This window comes from Paramisgurnus dabryanus, chromosome 6 (genome assembly GCF_030506205.2).
Source record: "Paramisgurnus dabryanus chromosome 6, PD_genome_1.1, whole genome shotgun sequence".
NCBI classification, from domain to species: Eukaryota; Metazoa; Chordata; class Actinopteri; order Cypriniformes; family Cobitidae; genus Paramisgurnus; species Paramisgurnus dabryanus.
Genome location: NC_133342.1, coordinates 7,810,821 through 7,838,705, shown reverse-complemented (window position 1 = coordinate 7,838,705; position 27,885 = coordinate 7,810,821). Strand labels below are relative to the sequence as shown.

The 27,885-nt window shown below is 36.7% G+C and overlaps 1 protein-coding gene across 1 annotated transcript; it reads right to left on the bottom strand.

The window, feature by feature from the left end:
• Positions 1-187: 187 nt before the first annotated feature.
• sirt6 (sirtuin 6) lies at positions 188-27,885 on the bottom strand. The gene is made up of 8 exons (XM_065262267.1): positions 27,727-27,885; positions 24,289-24,416; positions 13,462-13,644; positions 9,342-9,401; positions 8,803-8,898; positions 5,834-5,914; positions 5,242-5,365; positions 188-1,529 (listed from the first exon to the last, which is right to left on the bottom strand). Exons 1-8 carry the CDS (start codon positions 27,790-27,792, stop codon positions 1,071-1,073), a joined length of 1,197 nt encoding a protein of 398 aa, XP_065118339.1. The 5' UTR covers positions 27,793-27,885; the 3' UTR covers positions 188-1,070.

Here is a 27,885-nt window from a genome sequence, read left to right as displayed (position 1 = left end):
ACTATAACACAACTTTTTGTGAGATCAGTCTGGCTCGAACACAAAATTAAGACTTTTAAATTTCAGAAAAAGAAATGTACTTGTGCTTTCAATGATATTTTGTGGTATTTATGTGGTATTTATAGACTACTCATTACGTTTTGGAACACAGCTTAAGTCTTAAAATAAATTGACACAGGAAACAGGCAACAATTTCATCGCCTTGTTTATATACAACAAGTTCTTCATAAAAAAGGTAGAAAAACATGAAAGTGATGTTATAGCTGAAAATATAAAAAAAAGGTCAACAAAGAGGACATTTTTAAGCAACAGTTTTACACGATAAAGACAAACAGTTTAAGCAGCGCTCACAATCTCTCCAAACACAGAAATGCGTTTAAATATCTAACAACCGCATCACTTTATTCTCAGTGTTTGTAATCGTTTCCTTTTCTTTGCCAAGAACATATCTTCATATTATAACCCCCCCCCAAAAAGATTTTGCGATCATAGCTTCGCATTTTGTATTTCCTCTAAAACTCTCCTAATAATATCCTATACTACGTATACTTGCTTCTTAATATTCGTAAGCTAGACATAAATAAAATTTCACTGCAAAATGTCAATGGAAACAAATATTTGTTTTTAATACAGGGTAAAATATGACTTGGGTATATTCTTGACAGCTTTAAACTTTTAACAAATTGGATTTCACCAACGGGTCCATCCTGCAAAACTGCACATGTTGCATAAGATCATCCAAGCACATGTAAATCACTACTCATCAACATTGTCCACTAGCTAGCAGTAATAAAACACAATCGTTGTCCTGTGACATCACTTCCTTAATCCATAGAAGTCTATATCCCTACGGGCATGTAGCATCTTACATACCTTCAGTCCTTAGACGTAGATAAATCAGGAACTAAACAGAACCTTGATTAGCCAGTACAGGCATGTTTTGTTTTGCTTAAATTTAATTATTTAGGACATTAGCCCTCTGGGAGCAAGCCTGAACACCACTGGTGTACATTTTACATAAGACTGTGGTGTATGGTGGATTTTATATGAGCTTGAGTTTTGTGGGATTGTTATAGGAATCCATCTGCGTTCTTATTATCAACGGTGCTATTCGCTGCAGAAGAACATGAAGAAATGTGGGAGGAGTCATTTAAAGGATGCACCTTACAAGGTGAGTTCTGTGTTTTGATTGGTTGAGAGTCACTCAAGGAACCATCTTTAATTTTGCATTCTAATGTTGGTTCCTTGTCCATCTTTTTTTCCATCTTGATGTTTTTCTTGACTTTTGTCTCACTGCCCCCCTCTTTCTTCTTTCTTTTCTTCGTTACAGCGTGTTTGTTTTCCTCTATCTTCACTTCAATCTTCACCTCCTTTTTCCAGGCTCCGAGAGGAAGGACGTCCAGGTCACCACCAGAGGTTTCGCACAGAGTCGGCCCCGTCCACTCTGGAATCTCCAATCCCAGCAGCTTCATCACCTGTCCCATGACCTCATCTACATAACCATTGATACGGAGGTGGGCATGCTTGTCCTACAAAAATGTTAAAAAACAATTTGAATGTGTTTCATAAAAAATATAGACAGTCTTTGTAAAAGTAAAATAAAAATGACAAAAAAACAAAATTATTGATCAAATAATATCCAATACTTTGACTTAAGTTTAAAAAGTAAAACAACCTGTTATTGGGTACAGTAGGGTACTAAAGAAAGCTGATTATTTGTATTAATGAAGTTGAAGTGTCGTGTGTTGCTCATCATGTCAAAATGTGTGTTTGTTGTGTAATGTGAACCATGTGCATCATGCGTCATGTCAAAATACGTGCCTGCTGCACACGCGTCGAAAGGTGTTATGATAAAAAGATGCTCAAGTTCACAAAATACTCGCAAGACGTTAACTTAACACTAAACACATGAGATTAAGCGAGTATCTGGCAAACGCGAGCATCTCTTTTATCATAAACCTCTTCAAAGCGTCTGCAGCAGACACGTATTTTGAAATGATGTGTTATGCACATAGGATCACATGACGCACCAAACACATATTTTGACACGACGAGCTACACACATGACAGGCTACCGTATTTTCCGGACTATGCGTTTCTCTTGAGCATAAGTCGCATCAATCAAAAATGCGTCATGAAGACGAAAAAACATAAGTCGGAATGGCCAACACGTAGCATTTTATTTCGAAAATTATTTCACAAAATCCAAGCCGAAGAACAGACATTTAATCCGGAAAGGCAAGTTCAATTAAACAATAGCACACAGGCTGAATAGGTGTCCGTACGCTAATGTAATATTATCAGTTATTTACACGATACACAATAGCATACAGTACATACGTGAAAGGCTGAATAACTTGGACTGGGAGCACAACTGACAATGGAAAGCACAACTTTATCCACTAATTTTTACGTTTGCAATGCTTTTGTTGCTTAAATTTCAATGCAGAGGGCACATTTCAAAAACATAATAAATGGCAACAGCATTGTTTTTCAGAGAAACATACGTGAACTTCCTAAATATCTATGAATAATTTATAGTTTGTTTTTTTTTTATTAAAAAATAACCTCCATAAAGCTCATTTACGAGGATATATCCAGAAATGTTATGCACAAAAAACTTTAATTTAGTTTCACCAAATCTGTGTTTGTCTCATTAACTGTAATAAAAGTTGTATTGATCAATCATCCACATAAATATCTGCATTCATCATAAAAAAATTGGTTGACCACTAATAAAAATTAAAGCACATGGTCTTGTAATATTGGTTAATAAATAATACAGGGTTTCCCGCAACACTTTTCAGTTCGGGCGGCCCACCTAAGCTGGGATACCCTACCACCTTAACAAGGTCGTCCCCCAAAAAAATTAGCTGCACAAAAGGCCATCAAGTGCATCTCAGAGAAAAGTGTGGACACACTTCACACTGCGAGCGGGCTCGCGCCACATGGCCGAAATGAGAGAAAGACATGGTCCGTCAATGTCTGGAGGATAACTAGCCTGTTGATAAAACATTTAATTCATTAATAATCTAGTATGTGTTCATTTTCTCTCATAGTTTCTTCAAAATTGAGTTTTATTTGATTTGTTTTAAATAAAAATATTTTCATCATGACGCGTGTACCCCGCCCCTTTTGATTGCCACGCCCCCGGCCCGCCCACCTGCACAACCCTTCCACCTTAACTAACACATTTTCTGCGGGAAACCCTATAATACAAGAGAAAATTATCCTCTTTAAGAATATTCTTTAAAGGAAAAATCTACTTTCTACTAACTGAAAATAAAACAAACTCGGTAGGCTTTCTGCATGCTTGACTTAAAGTAAATTTGCAGCACAGTCAGACCACCAACTTGCCTCACAAACTGCACAAGATATAAAATTCTCTTTCAAAAGATGTTACGCAGCTGTAATGTGATTTAACCAAACACGAATACTGACACGTGGAATAACTCATATAGCATGAGAGTCAGTCTGTAAATATCAAAAGAGATTTATAGAAATAATCCAATTTGGCAATGTTGAGATGATGCGATGAAGCGGCAGCAATGAGGTCTAATGGCAAGAGTGTCTTTAAATAAAGCATGACTTAAACACGGTCTGATAGCGATGTGCTTTAAAATGAACAGGATTAATGCTTTCAAAAAATTCCAGTGATATGATGAATTAGAAAGAAACTGGCATAAAAACAAGCTTAAAAGCAAAATCCAGCCCGACTCTGAAGAATTTGGCTGTAAAGCCTCTAAAAAATTTGTTTTAATAATGAGATAAACCACTAGAGTTTAGTTCAGAAGAGTTTTTGAAGGACACTAATCTAAATGAGTATGTATATGTGTGTGTTTGTGCAAGTTGCCTTCTAAGGGAGCATCATAAACTGATCTGGAATGATCTGCATAAGCATACAAACTAGGGCTGCACGATTCTGGAAAAAATTTGAATCACAACCTTTTTCGTTTCAAATGAAGATCACGATTCTTCCACGACTGGAATGCCAACAAAACAAAATAATAGGGATTTTTTTGGCCGATACCGATTTAAACAGACAACTTCTGGCCGATACCGATATTAAACACTTGTATACAATACTATACAGTTGGTCTATTAGCTAGTTTATTTCTGCATCAAATTATTTTTACTGAACATGGATTGGATCTAATTAACATTCAACTGACCAACATAATAAGAGAGGCACAAATGAAGCTAAAGCAAATATAATAAGACAGCATGACAACCTTAAAAGATGGTTTTTGCTATTCAACATTTATTTTATTAACAACATTAACTCATTTTTTTTTATATACAATGGATTTCTTTATGCAGTTAATTAATAAACAATCGGTATCGGCCTGTCTCTTGCTATTGCCGATATGCCGATGGTTTCAAATTCATAAAAAATCGGCCGATAGATATCGGCGGCCGATACATCGGTGCATCACTACAAAATAACATAATTTACTAGAAGTTATGACCAAAAAAGTATTGCAGCAATCTCTTTTCATTTTTTTTTAAAGTAGTTTTAATAATTTTTTATCAATGTTTGTATATCCGTGAAAGCAAAGCACAATGAAGACGCCGATGCTAGCGAAAGCAAAGCACAATGAATGCGTCAACACGAGCTTCATCTGTGCTGCTTGTGCATTTGTGAAAGCAAAGCACAATAAACGTGCCAACCCTAGCCTTATCCACCACTTGCGCATCTGTGAAAACAAAGGACAATGAACACGTTGACGCAAGCTTCATCTGCGCCACTTGCGTATCCGTGAAAATAAAAGCACAATAATTGCGTCAATGCGAACTTTATCCACGATGCTTGCGCATTTGTAAATGCAAAGCACAATGATCTGTGAAATGTGTATATGTGAAAGCAAAGCACAAATAAACGCGTCCAACGTGAGCTTCATCTGCGCCACTTGTGGAGCCTTGAAAGCAAAGCACAATGAATGCGTCAATCCGTGCTTTGAACATGCCACTGCGCATCTGGGAAAGCAATGAACATGAGCTTCATCCACACTTTCAAGTTTCATGAACTTTGACTTGCAAATTCGTATCACGTGTAGGCGCACAACCAATAGATCATCGATACGTCAAACCTTTTCAGGTAGATGAAAAACTGAAAGTAATAGTATTGCACAGGAGTCCTATTTTGTACAATAATAATAAAAGCAACCATAATGGAGCAAGTGTTGATAAAAGTGTTAATAAAACATCACTTTAGTGCGTGACATCATATCATAGACTTACATGTTTGGTGGTCTGAAGGTTGACTATAACCAACTTTCCTCCTGTGCGTTTGGTTAGCAGAGGCAGATCTCCACTGGGTTTAATTTGCAGAGAAGTACCCAACGTCAAGGCCAGGTCTGCCCGTCTGTCAGAGGAAAGACGTGTACACAATTGTTAGGAATGTTCATTATGGACAAAAAAATGCAAACAAGCTGCAGACTTACAACATCCTTTGGGTTCTGTGAATGTCTCAAAAGAGTGACTAACTTCCATTCCTATTAATGTCAGATGCTGGTCGGTACGACAAAAAGCATGCACGAGTTTGTTCAAAACAGCGATAATATGATATGATTGGCTTGCACAGGACATGTTCTTACTGGCGTGCTGGGGTACAAACTTAACTGGGTGCTACAATGAGCATTTTTCAGGCAAAACCAGTCCGTGTATGTGAAAGAATGTAATGAAAATCAGTTTTCAGAAATTACAAAAATGGATTCTTGGTTTTTCAACATTAAACATGAAGGGGTTCTCTATGTAAACTGCAAAGAACATTTGTGTCTTTCTCCATCTCACCATCTCTCTCTGTAATTTTCAGGATATTAATATTTCATACCTGGACGCTTCATCTGCTCTGTTCAGGTCTCGGTCTGGCAACGAATCCTCCCAGTCCAATATTGTGCTGATCAGCTTACCTCTGCAGAAACAACATACACACCTATAACTAACAGTAACAGTAATCTGAGAGTACATACAAACGCTAGTTTTACATTTTTAACTCATGTCATCCCGTGTTTCATCCTTGCTTTGCCTTTAACTTCATTCCTGCACCACCAACGTTGGATTACAGCTGGGAAATAAGTATTTGACACATCAGCATTGTTATCAGTAAGGGGATTTTTAAGTGGGCTATTGACACAAAATTTCCACCACATGTAGCCAAATATTGAATTCATACAAAGAAATAAGAACATTTAAGTATACAAGTTGAGTCATAATAAAGTGAATTGAAACAGGGAATAAGTATTGAACACTTGAAGAGAACAAGGTGTAAAATGACATAGAAAGCCACGAGATCACCTGAAATCTGTATTGAGAGAGAAACCCTGCCCCCTATCAGTACTAATTTATATCAGCTGCTTTAGTCCTAATTGATGGCCTATTGGTGGCACACAGGGAACACTACATGATGGGTAAAAGCAAAGAATTCTCTCAAGATCTTCCTAATCTTATCATTGAAAAGCATTTTGATGGGAATGGTTATAGGCGCATTTCCAGAATGCTGAATGTTCCTGTGAGCACTGTGGGGTCCATTATCCGGAAATGTAAAGAGCATCACTTCCCCATAAGTAGGCCACGATCAGGTGCTCCAAGTAAGATCCCTGTCCGAGGAATCCAAAGAATAATCAGGAGAGTTCTCCAAAAGCCAAGAACCACTCAGGCAGAACTTCAAGAAGACCTTGCATCAGCAGGTACTGTTGTTTCAAAGACAACTATAAGCAGTGCACTGAACCACTCCTGAGCAATGCAGACAACTGGTCTCTCCATAAAAGAGGTGTCTAGAAGCTGTAATCACCAACAAAGGCTTTTCTACAAAGTATTACATAAAGGGTGTTCAATACTTATTCCCTGTGTCATTTCACTTTATTTATTATGACTCAACTTGTATACTTAAATGTTCTGATTTCTTTGTATGAATTCAATATTTGGCTTGAATGCTACATCTGGTGGAAATTTTATGTCAATAGCCCCCTTAGAAATCCCCTTACTGATAAAACAAACAGTTAAACACTGCTTAACATAAAAAGTTTATTTTTTTAATCACAGCAGTGTTTCAATTTTAGTTTTATAAACCCCATTAAATCAGAATGAATTGTTGCTTTAGTTTAAAGCTTAGAGACGCACAACCCAGGCAAAGAAAATTTACACTAAAATCTTGTTTGATGAGTTTTTTGAACGATCCAAAACAAAATCCCTGCAATCATATCTTAAAATCACATGTACGACATATGTACAATACCTATAAATAAAGATTATTTTAGATGTTTAGTTACGATCTGTAGCAGAGGTAGGCAACGTCAGTCTTGGAGTGCTGATGTCCTGCAGAGTTTAGCTCCAGCTCTAATCAAGCACACCTGAAATAGCCAATCAAGGTCTAAAGAGTCACCTGAAAACTACAGGTAGGCAAGGTTTTATCAAGGTTGGAGTTAAAATCTGCAGGACGTCGGCACTCCAGGACCGACATAGTGATTGCTAGACGAGGGTTTAAATGTACTTATTTTTATGAAAACCTCAATTTGATATTTTTCACTTCTTTTGTCTGTAGTTTAAAGTTAGTCTGTGTGCATTCCGACTCATAGGTTACCACTACTTTGTACAGTAAAGCCTGGAATAAAAGTCTGTTTTTTACATGTGCGCAAATGTTTGACGCATGCGGATAAATTGCAATGCATCTCCTGGGCAACATACTAGAGATGCACCGAATCCAGATTTTTTGGGTTCGGCCTAATACCGAATCCACTGTTTAAGATCCGAAACCGAATACCGAATCCTATTCGCATCCTTAACACAGTAAAACACATTAATGAAACAACGTCCACAGCAGTGTATTTTATATTTTATTTAATTTTAACTGTAAAAAAGCATAGGCAACATTATTCCAGGATGACAAGTGGGAAAAACTATTTTGACAATTACCATAAGCCTATGTATAATGAAAGCGATGCGGTGCGACACGCTCGCGTCCGCGAAATTTGAACCGCCCCTAAGGCTCAGCGAAAGAGAAAGCTTATCTCCACGTCAGCACCCGATGTGTGTAATCAACGGCCGCGTGACGTCGACCAGCGTAGTGCAAGCCTAGGGTTCGGTTCGGTGGAAAAAAAAATCTAGGATTCAGCCGAACCCGAACCCCGTCAAAAAGCCCAGTTTTCGGCCGAATCCAAATCCTGGATTCGGTGCATCCCTACTACATACTACATTTTCATCTAAATACATGTGCGACCAACGCGTACAAGATATGCAGGGTTTTAAGTCTGGTTATTTTCTCTCTTCTGATAAAGAAAATGGTGTCATGTGCACAGGTTGCAAACCCTCGTATACACATAAATATGGACCATATTTTGGTCTTAACTCTTTTCTTGCCATTGATGAGTTATATCGTCAATTAGGAGAAATACTTCCATGAAAAATTGTGCCACTGACGTGTTTTCACAGCAATCCATATTTCCGCTATAATCCACTAGGTGGCGCTCTTACACAATTTACTAAACACACTTATACACTGATCCAAAAACAGTAAAAACTCTGTGTATGTTTTGATCATCGCTCTGAATCTGATCTCTAACAAAAGTCCTTTGCAAAATGCCAAATATGCAATCTGGTATATTTTAAGAAACCTACCCATATTCGAGAGGTGAAAAAAAGAGGTCAAATGAAGATAGGATAAAACTTTTTTTTTTTTAAATCAGAAGGTCTGTACTTTCATTTAAATAAATATTTGCTTAAACTTTGCTAGGTTTTATAACCATGATTTTATTTCATAACAATTTACTTACAGAGAATAAATGTGTGTTTAAAACTAATCACCTGCAGGTTCGGAGTCCTCTGGAACGTGTGACCTCGCAGAAGCGTCCGGTTGGCTTCAGTCCCATCACTCCAATTACCGTGTCCCGGACGTATTGCCTGAAACAGTCCAGGGCAAAACTGCTTATCGCTATGGGGATAACAAAACCCTCACAAGACCCATTTCCACCTTCGATAAAGATTTTGATGCACGATCAATAGGGTACTATTCTCTAAAGGATCATCTGTCAGGGTCAGGGTTATGATACTCAATCAATACTGCATCTAAATCAATGACAAACATACAACCCATACTAAACAATACAAACTCAAATCAATATGTAGTTTGTTTTTGGAGATGTACATTAGCTATGGGGAATAGACTCAGTTTTCATTAAACATTATTTTATTTATTTATATTTCAGTTTGTTTAGATTCAGTGGTGGCCAAAATTATAAGAACACCCGACCGATCTGAAAATATTGATCTTTTTTGCCTCATGATTTCATAAGGATGGTTGCTCGGAGTACAACAAATATCAGAAGTGCGTTGTATGGACATACTTGCCGCATTTCTCACATTCTTCAACAAACATGTTCCCATGAAGTTCTGACAGTCGATCCCTAAAAGAGAAAACAGGAGAGAAATAAACCAACATAATAAGAAAAGGAACGAAATATGAACGTTTTTATAAAGTTCAGGAAGCTGGTGAGAGCAAAAAAGTGTTTCCTATAATAAGTATCCAAACCATACTGAGAGGCTGTATTAATGGATTTAAAGATTATTGCTGTTAATGTTTACTTTTTTAATACATCCAGCAGAAAAGAATATGCTGATTAAATTCACTGAAATTCACATCACACAAAGCATGGAGGTCAATGTACCATTAATCAAATGTTTACATGCGTTTAATGTCAAGGATACAAGAGCCTTTATAACGCTCGACATGACTTGAAATTGACTGAAAATGTATCACTTGGGTTGGGGTTACACTTTGGACTGATTTTTTTCCACTTAAGCATTGTCAGCCAATCAAATCTGTGATTGTGAGGAGGCTAATATAGTTATAGTTAACGTTAAAGTGTGAATTGCCTTAAGGGGATAGTTCACCCAAGAATAAATATTCTGTCTTATATTCTCACTCATGTTGTTACAAACATGTATATTTTTTGTTATGCTTAACACTAAGGAAGATATTTGTAATGAAGCAGGAAACAGAAGCACCATTGACTTCAATAGTAGGTTTAGTTACTAAAGGCAGGGTTCCCACACCTTAGTTAACTTCAAATTCAAGGATCTTTTAAGAACTTTTCAGGTCCAATACCCTCAAATTCAAGGACACATTTCAAGTGAGAGCAAGGTTACATCGTGTTACCTTTTAAGATACATTGTTACAGTTCCCTTTTGAGGGAACTTGTGCTGCATCACTGCAGTGACACTTTGTGGACGCCTCCAGGGGTAAGTGTTTCTAAATGTGTATATCAAATTCAACCAATGGTGAGGCTTAACAACAAAGACAGGGTGACGCGGGAGCCAGGAAGTATATCGCTATCTGAAATATTGCCAAAGACGGCGTTACAGGGATGCAGGAAGTATGGCAAGGGAGACGCAGCGTCTCGTTCCCTTCTCAGGGAACAACAGTTACATACGTAACCTGAGACGTTTGTTTAAAACACAACTATGCAAAAAAAGCATTTTGGTATGAATCAACATTCGCATACAAAAGATATAAGCATTTAAAGCGAACAGTTTAACACGTGTACTTAAAAAGTCTAGAATTTTATGATATTATCCTACACTACACAGAGAATAATATGGATTTTTTCCAGAAAACTTCTTGCATAAAATAGATTCAAGCACTTTCAATGACCTTTATCTATGTATGTATGTTTTCAAAAACTTTCCAGGGCATTGAATTTTTTCCCCCAGATTCACAAACTTTCAAGGATTTCAAGGATCCATGGGAACCCTGAAAACAGTTTGGTTACAAACATTGCTCAAAATATTAAAAATATCAGTAAATTAATACAGGGTTGTAACAACATGAGGATGAGTAAATGAAGACAGAACATTTATTTTTGGGTTAACTATCTTTAAGGGCAGTGTTATTAAAATGTACCCTGCAGTATGACATAGTACATAAAGACGTAAATAGTAAAGACGATTTTAACTCCTTTCACTATTGCTTGGGAGCATATCTTCCAAACATGGTAAGGAACATCACATTTCCGTTTAAGCAACTGAGGTATTCGGTACGGAGCCCCTAAGGGGACATGGTTAAAAAATTAAATATAGTTTAGTTTCATGTGCTCACGTGAAACTTTCATGTGCAGAATTTTTTTTAAAGTTTAGTTTCGCGTGCTCACGTGAAGCTATCGCACGAGCACGTGAAACTATCGCATGCTCACCTGAAACTATCGCGCGCGCAAGTGAAAGCGAAAGTTTCACGTGCGTGCACGATAGTTTCACGCGAGCACGCGAAACTAAACTTAAAAAAAAAAAATTCTGCACATGAAGGTTCTGCGTGAGCACATGAAACTAAACTTTAGATTTTTTTACTCCAATGTCACCTTAGGGGCTTGGTAATTCGGCCAATTACAATGCACTTGATAACTGTCCAATTGAATCACCCCTGCACTTCCTCAGTGTGATGAGCCGAATGCCAAACTATTTTCTATTTTTCATTTTCCTAATCATTTTGCCAATTTTCTCAAAAGTTACATTTTCAGAATGTCCTTTTACTATATTTTACATTATTTTACAATAAAATTGTTTTCCAGTAGGGATGCATAACGATTAATCACGATTAATCTATAGCAGAATAAAAGTTTTTGTTTACATCATATAACTGTGTATAATAACTTTGTATAGACAAATGCACACACATGCACGTATATATTTAAAAAAATATTTACATGTGTATATACAAGCGGCCTTACAAAAAGATTTTTGTTTATATTTTGTTTATATTTATATTGTTCGGTAAAATTTATAATTTTTTTCACTTGTTTCGCCAAACATCGAAAATGAGTTTTTGCTATTTTCAGCCGAATAATTTATGGCCGAACATTCGGTACATTCCTAAAAAATTATCAGTTTTTTTAACCATAAACTATGCAAAACACATTGCATTAAGGGGCGTTCACATTATAACGATAACTATAACTTTAAAAAATATAGTTTTGAAAATCGTTTTAAATTAAAGAGAATAGTGGAGTTAACACCACAACTATAACCATAAATGCAAAAGTTTTTATTACAACAAATATACAATATTTGTTAATGTCATTAAAGGCAAGTTCTTTGTGTGAGTGCCATGCGCGTGAGCGAATTAGCTAGGGCTGGGACAACGCGTCGACGTAATCGACGACGTCGACGCAAAATATGCGCGTCGATTCGTCAGACCCAAAAAGGCGGCGCAGTAGAGTAGTAGCAACGCGAGTGGCTTCAGTCCACGCCGGTTTCACACAGCAAGGGTGTATTTTTACCATAAAATCATGAATGTGATGCCAAGTGTGTTTTAAACAGTCATTTGAGCAATTTAACAGAAAGCAATGAAATGTGTCACTGTTGCCAGAAGACTGCGCTTTCATTCACTCTCTGTCCAGCAGTAAATGAGTCCTCATCTATCTTAACAAACTTAAGAGAAAGAGATTTAATAATGTATGTGCTTCTTAAGTCTATAATTGTGTTTATATCTGTCATTAAATGGACTAGAACAGCACGAAAACAATGTGGATTAAACAAATCAAGTTATAAAAATTACACTGACCATCAAAAGGCACATTGAAGAGGTTTTGCTCATAAATGCATGCAAAATAAAGTAATTTGAACTTAATATTTTTATACGGTTACTTAACTGCACAGTGTGCAAGGCAAATGCTTTATTGAATGCTACCTCTGTCTAAGAATGCATTATTTTGCACTTGTATAGTCTTTTTTTATTTTGAAATTTTAAGAGCAATAAACATATATTGAAATGTTTACATTCAGATATGTAAATAAACATGTATAAATTGCTATTAGTTAATTAATGGGGAGATAATCGATAATCGAATCGAAGTCAAATCAGACTGATAAAATTAATCGTTAGATTAATCGATGCATCGAAAAAATAATCGGTAGATTAATCGTTTAAAAAATAACCGTTTATCCCAGCCCTAGAATTAGCATAAAGTTATTGTTATGATGTGGACGCTAACATTTATCGTTATAGTTATAATGTGAATGGCCCTTTACACTAAATACACAAAATAATAGTTTTTAAGCAATAAAACATTGGCTCTTTAAAACATCCCAAAAAAATGTAAGTATGTTTTATATATATATATATATATATATATATATACACACAATTGACACCAAAACTGTATAAAAAACTTCAAATAAATTTTGAGTTATTTGCAACAAAGTTCATTTCAATACTAGATTTCAATCTGTTCTGAAGACATAAGTAGTATTATATGACATAACTTAGAGCAACAAACAATTTTGCTTGTAAATACCCAGTTTGTCATGAAAGAAAGTGTCACCAAACCTTTGTAGTCACTTGACTGATTAAATCCTGTGCACCCTGACTCCAGTACATTGCACAAAGCCAGCCGATCAAAGCTTAGTAAGATTGGAGCTTGAGAAAGCCTTCTACTCACTTAATTCATGATCGTGTGATGTCTGAGTGATTACCTGGGGAAGCCGGAGCGCACATGAAGGCCATCCACATTCTGACTGATGAGATATTTGAGATGTCCTGCTCTCTGGAGCTGCAGCAGGGCCAGGTGAGTCAGACTTGGACGTGCATCCTCAAACGTGGTGTTGAAGTGAGGCGTTTCTCCTCTCTCCTCCATTGTCCACACTCCGTTAGGACCTCTGACAAACACAAATAGCACAAACACATCTCAGCCTGTTTTCTTTTCATTAAAGGAGTCTATAAAAATTCAAATGTCTTTTGATCATTTTCTGAAATTTAAAGTACAATAAAAGCATACTGGAAATTACAGAATTAAAATTAATCCTGTCCTTCTGAGGTTAATGACCATTTCAGGTTGATTTAAACCAAGAGTCTTATGTAAACAAATGCGTGAGAGCCCACATTCACTCCCATTGCATATCCTTCCCTAATTTGTGATTCGCCAAGCCCATATGTGACCATTACACTACCGATAGATGACAACGCCAGTGGCGGTTCTACACGGATGCCAAGGGTGGCCTGTGCCTCTGTAGACATGTCCCTGGCCACCCCTGTGGCCACCCCGTGCTGACCAAATAAAAAAGTATAAATTCATTTTGATTTTACACGCGAGCGCCAAAAGCGGAACTAATGCGACGCAACGTTCTACACAGGCAAATTAGAGCGGCGCACCCAACCACTGTAGCCGCCCTGCGGGTGATGCTCGGCGAGTGTCTCAATTCGTTCCCAACCTCCCGATGTTGTGAATGTGTATGCAGGTTTGGGCACTGGTAAGGACTCTAGCTCACTTCACATTGGGACACTGTTCACTTGTTCTCCTGTGACGTGGCTGCTTAAGCACGTTGTGATCATTCACAGCTGTTACTCATCAACAACCGGCAAAACTAACATCTCGCTAACTTTTTAAATAGTACATTGTAAAAAGCGCTGTTATTATGCTCTTACATATTAAAAAAACATTTTTTTTTAAGAAAAATACCTCTATTTAAGAGTTTGTAATCACTCTTGTTTGTTTGTTTGTTTATTGTTTGTTTGAAAGCAGAGGGTCTGTTCTTTCTGTTTATATATTTGTGTGTTTATATATTTTTAGAAGAAAATGTATCTGCAACACTTATATGGCGCTTTTCCATAGAACCCCATGGTTTAGTTTAGTTTGGGTCGGGTCAGCTCACCTCACTTTGGTGTGGTTAGCTTTTCCATCGAGTTTAGTATCACTTCGTAGTGGGAGGGATTATAGGCGTGTCATTATACTGCATTTGCAGTGCCTACTGCTGTGACATCATACAAGTAAAAGCGTCGTTGTACATTCTAGAGCTGCAACTATCGACTATTTTTTCAACCGATTAATCTATCGATTATTTTTTCGATTAATCGAATAGTCTAATGATTTTTTATACATATAATTCCCCAACAAATAATAAATGTAACATCTGCCATTAACGCCAACATTTTATTTAAGCATTTTCTTAATTAAACAAACACACAAACCAAAATTTTCAACATGAAAAATAAAGTGGCAGTGTCCCTTTAAAAGAGGCATTATTCACCTTAAACAATAAAATAGGCATATATTAATATGTTAAACATTAGTTTATGATTAGTACATGCATTAACTCAGCATTAGTTCAGACTGAAGTAAAAATAAGTTCATTGTGATTCATGAACCCTTATATAAGATGTAATGGTTATATTATTACTGTTAATATTATTACTATTAGTAGTACTGCATTCTCATTTAACTTTAACATTTAACTTTTCTTAAGTTCCGGGTAAAAAACAAGTTCAGTTAGTATGATCTTCTAATATTTTATAAACAGCGTTTACGCCGCTGTTACTTTAAATAAACGCATGTCAGGAATACCTTACAAGACGAGCTTCTGTAATATCTGCGCACATATTCGCAAAAAAGACGTTCATTGGGAACTCCGCACTGCCAGCTGGCTTTCAGTGCACGCGGGCACATGCCTATCAGTTCTCAATGTGACAGTAACTTATTATTTCATAACTTCTTAATATAAAAACATGTCCTGCTCTTTATTTACTGTTTCAACATACTGCCCAGAAGCGATGCAATGTCACGTCTGTCAGGCGTCTCGCAGCTCGTATTAAACGAAGATGTAAACGCAGCTGTATTAAGCACAATATGTATTGATTCTATTGTTGTATAAAAACTTACTGTAATAGTTCAAATTCTTACGCTGATGTCTCGTCATTTTGAGGTCGGAGAGCTCCAGGTTTTCTTCTTTTAAGATGATCATACACAGGTGTTGCGCTGCTGTGGTATGCCATTTCAGTTTTACACAGTATGTGTTTTATTTGGTCTCTGCTTAAAGTATTCCCACACTTTTGATTGCGTTCTGTCTGTTTGGTATAACACTTTTATCACCCGGTTGGAGCTGAAGCCGCCTTCATTTCAAAATGTAAACAGTGCGACGCATCGACGCATTTCCGGCAAATCGACGTAATTACGTAATCGACGTAATCGACTACGTCGACGCGTCGTTCCAGCCCTACATTCCCATACATTTATTTATTTCTCAGTCCGTAACAAAAATTTAAATTGGCCACCACAAATAGATGTTTGCACATCTCGTTTATCACTACCTCTGTCTCACATGACAGTTTCTGTTCAAACACTCGTGGCGTCAGTCGACGGAGCTCCACTGAGCCTCATTCAAGTTGCATTTAAGCATATATAATGCTGACATGCTCGTCGCGAATGTTCCACAACAAACTGCAAGTCTGGAAAAACTGTTATGTTGTCCCTGATTCTCAACCTGTGGATGTTTTTCATCGATAAAAGGGAGGTTGGGAACTTACAGCAGAGCACAGATGACAACATGTTTGCTCGAGACAGCGCAAGCTAGCACTGAAGCTAATCTTTTACATTATAGCGATGACGCTGGTAATGACGATTCTCTCAGACCAATCAGTGATCTATAGTGTTTTCGTGTCACTTTTGGTATCAGCTCGGGTCGCTTGGAAACCCAACCGAGGTGGTATGAAAAAAAGTATTGGGTCCTACGTACTGCACCCAGTGGAAAAGCTCCCAAAAGTAAGCTGACCCGACCCAAACTAAACCAAAGGGTACTGTGCAGTGGAAAAGCGCCATTAGACACCATGCATACTATGTGCTGTCGGCATTTCTTGTAAGCTTCGAGATTTTTTTTAGGGTCCAGACTTGTCTGCTTTCTCTTAAAACTAACGGCAAACTTTGCAAAACACTGCATCATTTATTTGTCGTGTTTTATCCACGTTTGGCTTATAATTAGAGGGCGCCGATGCCATCGCCATCTTAACGTCTCTTTGCTCTACCGGTTGACGTAACAGTGCAACAGTGTCGACAACAACCAATAAGGTAGGAGAAATCTCATGACATTGGTGAAAAGTTAATGTTAAAATGTGTCTTGATGGTAACATTGCATAAGAATACATACGGCCATTTTTTAAATTCTCCACTGTAAAAAATTTGCTGCAATTATGCAGCTGGTTGCCAGTAACTTACTGTAGAAAATAACGACTGAAAATGTTTCATGTTCTTTTAACTTTGAACAAACTGTTGCCAGTAAATAATATAAATGTAAATCGACAGTAAGTTACTGGCAGCTAGTTGCCAGTAATACCCATTAATACGGTAATTTCTACAGAATAATTTTTTTTACAGTGTAGTGTAAACAAGGCCTAAACTTTTGTAGCTAGAAGTCTTATCTTTCATGAAAGATGTTTCAGGGCAGAATCTGATAGAGAGTAACAAACACGTAAAACTTAATTTAGATTGAGTTTGGAGCAAAAACCCTTAAATAACCTTATAAGTGGACCTCTGGGAAAATAACCAAATTATTTTTTCAGTCCCACTATCAAACTTCTCCTGTGTTTCCCAACAAGCGCTCAAAGACTGAGCTGATCTGAATCTTGAACTACAGAGATAAGGTTTTGCTCATCTTAGTGAACAGCAGGAGGGCAGCACGCTTTTTAGTAAATCAGTCGACTTAAAAAGATTCATTATAATAGAGCGATTTACTTGGCAGTATGTTTGGGCACCAAATACGAGATGCATCAAAGATTTTAAAATTGATAAGTTGACATGTCCTTTAGCCATTTGTTTTTTACTAACAACATAACTCCCATAATTTTTTGTTATTTATATTATCTTATTTAGTTTTGAATATTAAGAATTTGCTGCTTCACAGAAACTTTTAAAACATTTAAAAACTTTAGTGTACAGTCTATCAATGGACAATAATAACCGCAATAACAATAACAATGTGAATAACTGACAATTATTTTTGTCATAATCGTGCAGCCCTAATAACATGTATACACTCGGGGTGTGAGGAGACACTTATGAGAACAAGACGAGACACGAGATTGGGTTTACTCGAACTAGATGAGAATTTTTGCACTTTTTAAGAAATCCTCAAATGATAAAATTAATATCTGAATGGAAAATAGACAACTTTATTAAACTGAAATCACATAAATTTGATAACGAATTTATTTTTTAAATTTGTTTGGTAATAAAAACACACATAAGTGAGCAATAACCTTTAAAATGATATATAATAATGATGAGGCAATAACTATTGGTTCAAATAAAGTATCAAAACCAAGTAAACACAGTTTTATTTAATAAAAACATTAAAATATATGTAATAAAAACCAAAATTAGGAATTTTAACAAATCTCTTTGGACAAGACATTGTCACACATATACACATGCCAGACATTATTCTTAAATCATATTTAGCTTTGTATTTGAAGAGTTTAAAACGCATTTGAACGCAATAAATCCATTTTGACAAATTTCGGTAAAAACGTGTTTTCTATACCAAGAAAGTGACAAGATGAAAACCACTCTTTTCTGTTACAAACTTTCATATGGCATCTTTAGGTTATAATAACATAAAAAATTCAAATCCATAACTTGATTTTCAAAGATTTATTATAAAAACTGATATTTTTTTTCCACAAAATGCAATAAATCCATGACAAGTTTTTTTTCAAAATTCTATAAATCTATTCAATCAATGTATAAATGTGCATTCATCTTTGCCTTTTAATATTCATTTAGTTGAACAGTTGTACACACTGATTAAAAAATAAACATTAATGGCATTAATCAAAACACTTACTTTGTCATATAACGTTAGTCATTGCTGCGGTTATAATTGGGACGTCGTCGCTTAACATTTTTCACAGCGATCAGCTGTAAAATGTTTTGGTCCTGCTCGATTCTCGTTGACTTTTAGTAAAAGTATGTAAAGTTTTTCATAAGATCCCCTGGGGTCAATGTGTTAGCAGTGCTTGATGCTGTCGGGAGAACAAGCGATCGTCTCCCGAGTGCCTCACGCGTAAATTATTAGATGTTGATGGCTTACGTTTCTTTCCCGTCACAGAAAACCACAGGTTTATCAATACTATTTAAGTATTATTTTGTTTTTGTTTGTTTGTTGATCACCAAGTACAAAGTAGATGAGGAAAACTAGGACTCTGTGTACTCAACGCGCCGCCATTGCTTGTTTACATTGCGTGGAATGGTGCGCAGTAATTTGTGGAGCAGATTTATTGCATTCTGTAGAAAAGGAGGAGTGGCCTTTATCGCGTTTTGGGAAAAAAGGGATAAAAGATCACAGAATAACACGGGGGATGTTGGATTTTTACATATTTACTATTTTTGCATTCCGCGGAATAGACGGAATAGAAAAATCTGTTACGTCTGACATTTTATTCCGCGGTAACGGAATATACGGTCATACCGCCCAGCCCTAGCAGTAACTCATTTTTTTCAAAAATGGCATTTATTGCGTTTTGGAACCAAACTCTTAATTTTCTCGGTAACACTGGCACAGTGGTTATCCCTGCCTCACATTTCTTTTATTGCTAAATCTCTTACAACCCCTAAACGTATCTGTATTATATAATACTGTGCAGTTTCAGTTTTGACTAACAAGAGTTTTTTACCAACTGCACAAAGCCTGAACCGCTTTGCTGCTTATCCTAATCCATAATCATCTACTGAAAAGACCATCTGACATGCTAAGAGACCATCCATAGTGTGCTGTGTTTTACGATACATTCAGATCTGGGTAAATCTGAAAACAAATTAAATGAATCCTTCTACACCGGCACTCAAAGATTTCCTGTTTACATGCTACTAAGTGTCAATACAAAACTTTAAAATGAAACTCTTGAATAAGATTCGCAAACTTTGGCCCAGGGACTAGTTTGTCAAACTAAAGTGAGCTGATGAAAACCAGCGCTCCTTGACTCTCAGAAACTGCACAAAACCGGCCAAACAGATTGAATTTTTTCATTTTAGAAAGTTTGCAATTTGACTTTCTGTGTGCAATAGGCATCAGGCGGCCAGCGATCAGTCTGCAGGCAGGAGGCCAGCCGAGAACAAAGACTTACACATCCTGGATGAGATGGGGGTGAGCAAATGATCCGAATTTTTTTATGAAAGTGTAATATTTCTTTAAAATAATGTCCACTGTGTGCAAGAGCAGTGTCAGTGTCCATTTCTGTGCCCCGCCGTCTGCTACTGAATGACATGACAGGTGTCTATTTACACCTATAAAAGCAGCACTCTGAAAACGAGTCTGTCAATCATAAAGTGGTAGACAGGCTTTCCTATTAAATTTTCATTTAAAGAACACAAGAGAAAAATGTGCAGGTGCCCTCAGAATCAAATACTTCACCTTTAATAACACAACACATACGTCAACGCAATGACATAGAGGCGAACATCCCAAAACAATCAAAGACCAGAAGGAAGAAAAATGAAAAACATAAATATATAATAGCTTCAGATGTCAACATCACCCAAAGCAGCATGCAGAGTGTTGAACCAATAAAAGACAGCATGTAAAATCAAATAAATGATCTTGGTTCATACCAAATTGGTAGATCAAGCCCAAATATAAAAGTAAACCAAATATAAATTAGGTCAGTGATGAAATGCACGTCACACGCACAAACACACACACAAAAAACATCTACACCATCTGAGAATCTAGAGAATCTAGTTTAATTCCAACAAACGCAACAAACACTGACAAATAGCAACATTCAAAGTATGCAAATATATATATATATATTTTTTAATAACCACCAACTGTTGAGGGCCGTTCACACTTTAACGATAACCATAATGTTAAGTATAACGATAAACATATTAGATATAAATATCTCTCCACTGTGTCGTCTATCATTTCAAATACGAGGACACTTTAAACTGTCAGTAAGTTTTTGTTCATGAATTGGGAAAAAAAACACTTCGAACTTGACCCCAACAGTGTATACACTTGATAAAACATATAAAACATATTGTCTATGTCTAAAAAAAGAATAAATAGCAAATAATAACTAGTTATAACGATTCATGTTAATGTGTCACACTACTCATGCAAATCATTTTATCTTTTATGGGACTGAATAATATTGTAGATTTCCTTTAACAAAAACTTTTGCAACTGTTTGCATCATTGCTAGTGATAGGCTGGTATATTGCAGAGAAAGATACAGTGAATAAAATAAGTATTTGAACACCCTGCTATTTTGCAAGTTCTCCCACTTAGAAATCATAGAGGGGTCTAAAATTGTCATCGTAGGTGAATGTCCATTGTGAGAGACATAATCTAAAACAAATCCAGAAATCACAATGTATGATTTTTTTACTATTTATTTGTGTGATACAGCTGCAAATAAGTATTTAAACACCTGAGAAAATCAATGTTAATATTTGGTACAGTAGCCTTTGTTTGCGATTACATATGTCTAACGTTTTCTGTAGTTTTTCACCAGGTTTGCACACATTCTTCCACACAGATCTTCTCTAGATCAGTCAGGTTTCTGGCCTGTCACTGAGAAACACGGAGTTTGAGCTCCCTCCAAAGATTCTCTATTGGGTTTAGGTCTGGAGACCGGCTAGGCCACAGAAGAAAGTTGATATGCTTCTTACAGTGCAGTCGCCCTGTCCCATGTGCAGAAAAACACCAAAGCATGATGCTACCACCCCCATGCTTCACAGTAGGGATGGTACTCATCATTCTTCTTCCTCCAAACACATTTAGTGGAATTATGACCAAAAAGTTCTATTTTGGTCTCATCTGACCACTTGACTTTCTCCCATGACTCCTCTGGAACATACAAATGGTCATTGGCAAACTTAAGATGGTCCTGGACATGTGCTGGTTTAAGCAGGGGAACCTTCCATGCCATGCATGATTTCAAACCATGACGTCTTAGTGTATTACCAACAGGAACCTTGGAAACAGTGGTGCCAGTTCTTTTCAGGTCATTGACCAGCTCCTCCCCTGTAGTTCTGGGCTGATTTCTAACCTTCTTCGAGGTGAGATCTTGCATGGAGCCCCAGTCCGAGGGAGATTGACAGTCATGTTTAGCTTCTTCCATTTTCTAATGTCTTGGCCATGTTAGTAGTTGGATTCTTACTGATTGTATGGGGTGGACAGGTGTCTTTATGCAGCTAACGACCTCAAACAGGTGCATCTAATTTAGGATAATAAATGGAGTGGAGGTGGACATTTTAAAGGGAGACTTACAGGTCTTTAAGGGGCAGAATTCTAGCTGATAGACAGGTGTTCAAATACTTATTTGCAGCTGTATCATACAAATAAATAGTTAAAAATCATAGATTATGTGTCTCACAATGGACATGCACCTACAATGACAATTTCAGACCCCTCTATGAATTCCAAGTGGGAGAACTTGCAAAATAGCAGGGTGTTCAAATGCTTATTTTCCTCACTGTATCTATCCACAGTGTCGTCTGTCTTTACAAATACAAGAGCACTTTAAACTGTCAATAGTTCTTTGTTCATGAGTTTTGAAAAAAACACTTCGAACATGATCCAAACAGTGAATACACTTGCTATAAAACATGCTAAAGTATCATAAATAATTGTCTATGTCTAAAAAAAATTTTTTTTCTTATTGCAAATAATAGCTAGTTATAACGATTCATGTTAATGTGTCGCACTACTCACGCAAATCATTATATTTTTATGGCATTGAATAATATTGTAAATTTTCTTTAGTAAAAACTTTTGCAACTGTTTGCGTCATAGCTAGTGATAAGCCAGTATATCGCAGAATCCAATATATCGGCCAATAATATCAGATTTGTTTTCACTTTTTAACATGAAATTATGTTTTGTCACACACCACACCACACTGGTTTAACACACTTATTCAAACAGAGATGTCAGATCCACATTAATTATATTTTACTAGGTAGATTTGATTGACTGTCAATGGTTTATGGTTCATTAGTTGGAAAAAACCTTTGAAAATTACCCCAACTATAACGTCACTTTATAGTTGTTATGTGAACTCTGGACAATTACAATAACTAAAGACAATAGCACAGTTAACAGCCCTTAAACTTGCTATAAAACATGTTAAACTGTCATGTTAGACTTAAAAATAAAAATAAATATTATATTGCTAATATAATTTACATTTATGCATTTGGCAGATGCTTTCATCCAAAGCAAATTACAGCGCCAGCTATACAATTTTTGAATCTGTATGCGTGTTTTCCCAGGGGTTCAAACTCCTGATCTATTTGCGTGGTTTGCACAAGCATGAGCACAAATTTGCAAAAATATAAATAATGCACTGAAACGTGGCAACCTGATCATCAAAAAATCAGCTTGAATTCAGATGCGCCTACTCATGACGTGATTAAAAACATGAAAAATGCATAAAGGCAAATACATGGGGACTTGAGACTACACCAACAGCCTGAAGGCATGATTAATTTTCACATAATTCAGAACCAATCTATAAATGCGCTGTGAAGCTGAGATTCAACAGTAGGTTTATTCAACCAAAATTTGCAGTATGCCACAATGTAATGTGCTTCATCTGACCTCTCATTTTCAGTTGCATAAATTACCAGGATGTAGCCTAAAATCAACAATAATTTTAAACACAATACATAATAAAGGCAAGTATAGGAAATAAAAACTCACAAAACTTAACATGCAATATGGTGAGGTCATGTGAGAAATGCTTCTGTTATACTTTATTCTGAATTGCCAAGCAGAAGTGTCCTTTTTTTGCTATAAAAACTCCATTCCTCCCTCTAGTGACAGCTCTCTGCAGTTTACAGTCCAGACTTTAAGGCATCCAGTAAGGAAAATGTCCAAAATCTCCATATGACGACTCTATTCTATGGTTTGTAGATACAGTGGTGGCCATCAAAAAGAGATTTAGAAATTGTATTTTCCTTACTGGCCAGTATGTATTTAAAAGGTATGTATAAAATAAGTGTACATGAACATATAATTTCTAGAATCTAGATTATCTAGAGCACATTTACAAAAAGATGTATAATATTTATCCAAATTTAGGAATATTATTCATACACCTTTTTTTGCAAACAGCAACATGATAACTACGAAAGTAGCATTAGCCAATTGATTAGTTATAGGCTCATGTAAATCACCAGCACTCACATTTTGCTAATCAACCAGCACAGTGTTTGCATTCTCTTGGGTATTAATAATCCCAAATAAATAAGGTTTTTTTTTAAAGCAAGAGCTTATTGCCCTTCTGTAGTCAGACCGATTTATATTTTAAGAAATAACGCCCTCTACTGTTGCTGTAGATTTATTACCATTCCTATAAAGATTGAGGTGTGCAGTAAAGATATTACCAATATTACCGTTAAAACTAAATTAATGCTGCCCATACTTTGTCTGCAGATATTTTATTTGAAAGACAAAATGAGTTAAGAGAGACCCTAAATTTAAAACAGTTCAAATAAGGAATTAATTAATCGTATCGTTGTGAAGTACCTGAAGTCCGGGATCCCTGCTGAAGTGCTGATTCCAGCTCCCGAATGCACAACCATATACTGAGACTCCCTGATCCACTGGGCCAGAGTCTCGGCTTTAGTCTTCAAATCCTCTGGGCTGTCAAATGTCTGCAAATATAAAAACACACAGCACTGCTGATAAAAACAATAGAAATTCTAATGGCATCCATTACATATAACATTATGCACCAAAAGGTGAAGTGATCTGTTGATAATACATTATCAGTAGAGACTTTTATTAGTTTCTATTGTTTTTCAGCAGGGACTTTCGTATGTAAGACACAGATGTCAGATTCACAGACCATGTGTGTATTTGGCTTCATGTTGCACTGCGGAAACTAAGCAGCATGTGAGAAAAAAGGTCATTGAAACTTGGCTCCCCTTGTGATGTCAGAAGGGGATCTTATTATAATAATACCACCCTTAATCTGCACTATCCAACCACTGCACTGCCATTTAGTGGAGACAGAGAAAAAAAAAATTGACAGCACAATTGAGTTCCAATTTCAACAAACCACCATTATGTAGCAATCCTGACTTTGGGGTGATCCATTTGTTTCAACCTGCTTGTTAAGGGCGATTTATAGTCGTGCGTAGGTCCTACGGCGTAGCTCTGCGTAGCCTGACGCGCACCTCAAAAAAATGTTAACAGCGCGTCGGCTCTACGCGGACCGTAAGCGCTGTGATTGGTCCACGAGAACCCCTCCCGTCAGGTAAAAAAACTGCGTCATAGGTATTTCTGTTTGAGACGGTGAAAACAAAGATGAGCCAAGTTGAGGAGTGATTTAACTCAAACTGAAACATAAGTCGCTGTTTATTTACTTCCATCATTGCTGGTCTTCTCAAATTATACACAACAAGTTGCTATTTCTTCTTCGTTTGTGGGTTAGCTTCTTCTTCTGTGACGACTTCTGCTGCTACTGTGGTTACACGCGTGATTACTGCCAACTAGGGGTGTGCCGGTTTCAGAATTGGTGATGACGGTTATGACGTGAGTCAAATGTGACGGTTCGTCACATAACCGTCGGTGGGGGGCGTTTTGTTCGTTTAAATGCTCGTGGATTGACGGGAAACTGTCATTTTACCATCAAATCATGAATGTGATGCCAAGTGTGTTTTAAACAGTAATAACTTTGAACAATTTAACAGAAAGCAATGAAATATTTAAAAAACACACTGTTGACAGAAGACTGCGCTGTCACTCTCTGCCCAGCATAAATTAATCCTCTATCTATCATCTATTTTAATAATCTTCAGAGAAACAGATTTGTGCATTGGGCTTTTTATGTCTGTAATTGTGTCTATATATCTGTCATTACACGGACCAGAACAGCACGAAAACAATGTGGATTAAAAAGCGTATTGAAGAGGTTTTGCTCATAAATGCAGGTAAAAGAAAGTAATGTGAACTTGAGATTGTTATTAAACGCAGCCGGTGTAAAAGCACAATGGCCACGCGCAGCAAACGCTCTCCGCAGACGCGCTGCACAGTGCTCACCCGGCGTTTGAATAAACTAGACACTGATTAGCTACTTGCTCTACGTTTCTTTAAAATTAACAGGAAGACAACTAGCAGTGAATGTGCGTTCAAGAGAGTTAGTAGATTAGCATGGGAGGATTTGAACTTGAAAAGCGGAGTGTACTGACGCCTTTCCGCGGTTAAAACAACATTCCTTCTCATGGTCATTTATGTTTATTTGATGCTATAAATTAACTAGAAGGAAGAGATGATTGGAAAGGTGAGACTTAGTTTAATATTTTTAATCTAAAAAGTAACCGAAAAGTAACCTGGTCTGTCCTGTATGTCGGCGCGTTGTCAGTGTCTGCTCCGCTCTGTATTTTTCACTGCGTGAGAACGTGAGGGGGCGTGTAACACAGACTGTTAACAGTTGTTTTTAATTAGTATTTAAAAATTCTTTATGATAAAAAATGTTTAAAAAAATATTTTAATAACACGGTTTTAGCGGTTATAGAGTTCTAATGACGGTGTTCAACTATAACCGTCGGTCTCACGGTTATATAATGACCGTCACACCCCTACTGCCAACCAGCGGTTTCGCGTGTGTTTGCACGTCGACGCGGACGACGACGCACAAGTATAAATGAAAACCGACGCGGAACCTACGCCGTCGCTGCTACGCCGTAGGACCTACGCACGACTATAAATCGCCCTTTACTTTAAAATGTGTGTCATTCAATATCCATATTTTTACTAAATTCTACAATAAATTTGTGAAGAAGAATCACCGGAAGTGTTTCATATTTTGAGCTTTTAGTCCTGTGATGTTTTTACAGCAACTGTTTGAAAATTTGTGTCACTTTCAACCAGTTGGTGTGCTTCCGCTAGACTCGGGGAACAACTGAAAAGTAGGGTTGACAAAATATATATATCTTTTATCTTGGTACTGACTAAATTTCATCACACACCTTCCATTGACATCCATATATCACTTCTGAAATGTCCCCTTTAATGTTTCACTCCACTGTCTAGTCACATGTCATGCCAGGTTAAAATTTGTAGAGATGAGCAAATGAAATACAGAAGTGTCATCTTCACAATTCATACAAAGACATTATAAAAGGTGCATTTAATAATGTGTATGTGTCTTGCCAAGGTGTCCTAAGGGTGCTAACAGAAGCTCGGTTTTGAGAAAAATTTTAGGACGTTTGGAAAAAATACACACAACACATATGCAAAGCTCACTAAGTCAAGACCAAATAATGATTACTTGGTGTAGTCAAAAACAAGATAGGATCAACAAAATACTTATAGATGATAAAATATAGTTAATGTTCTAGTGAGCATTTTGTTCTAGTGAGCTTTTTTGTTTTAATAAAACCCAGATTTCCTGATACACTGAATGTAATTGTGCCAGATAATTTTGTCAAATAAATACTTGAACCAAGTTTAGTGTTATCCATTTGTACAATTCCCCACTCATATGTTAATGGTTTATTTTAACACGAGGGGAATCAAAAGCAAATATTGTACAAATATCACTTTTGGCGAAGCTGGCTGTACATTATCCCTTCCATATTGCTTAGCAACCAGAACTCACCTGCTGCAGTTCAACTAACTAACTTGGCGGGACTGTTAATTGTGATATTTGAATCAAACTGATGTTTTCCCTTAACCATGGTAAGTTAAAACCAAAACAGTACACGACCTCTCGTAATGTTATTAGTATTAATCTATATTAGTAACTGGTGATGAATCGTCTCTTTTTTAGCATTATTCGTTTGCATATCCGTGTATGCACAAACTAAAACAGCCGTCTTTCTATAGTGATGCAAAGCTACCTTTAAACAGAATACGAGTAGCGTTAAAATTAATAAGGATTGAAGTGTGTTTCAATGAAGCTAATGTTCATTAAATGGAGCTAGCTATCCTGCTAACGATTATAAACGTCAACATTACCTCAGGGAGACCACAGACGCCTTTGTCCGCATAGGGGGAGAGACCGGCGGCATAATTCACCGACATGATCAACTTTCAAAATAAACGGTAAACTGAAATTGTCGGTAAAAACAATTTCCCCCGTTCACTGGTGTTGTGTTGTGTTGTGTGTTGGTCTGC

Bases quoted from the DNA above. Each gene is read 5' to 3' on its own strand.
- sirt6 (XM_065262267.1), bottom strand. From the start codon at position 27,792: ATGTCGGTGAATTATGCCGCCGGTCTCTCCCCCTATGCGGACAAAGGC. The intron at 13,645-24,288 runs GTACTTCACAAC...TGTGTTTGTCAG, and splicing joins GCAGGGATCCCGGACTTCAG to AGGTCCTAACGGAGTGTGGA. The intron at 5,915-8,802 runs GTGATTAGTTTT...TTGTTTCTGCAG, and splicing joins AGAGGACTCCGAACCTGCAG to AGGTAAGCTGATCAGCACAA.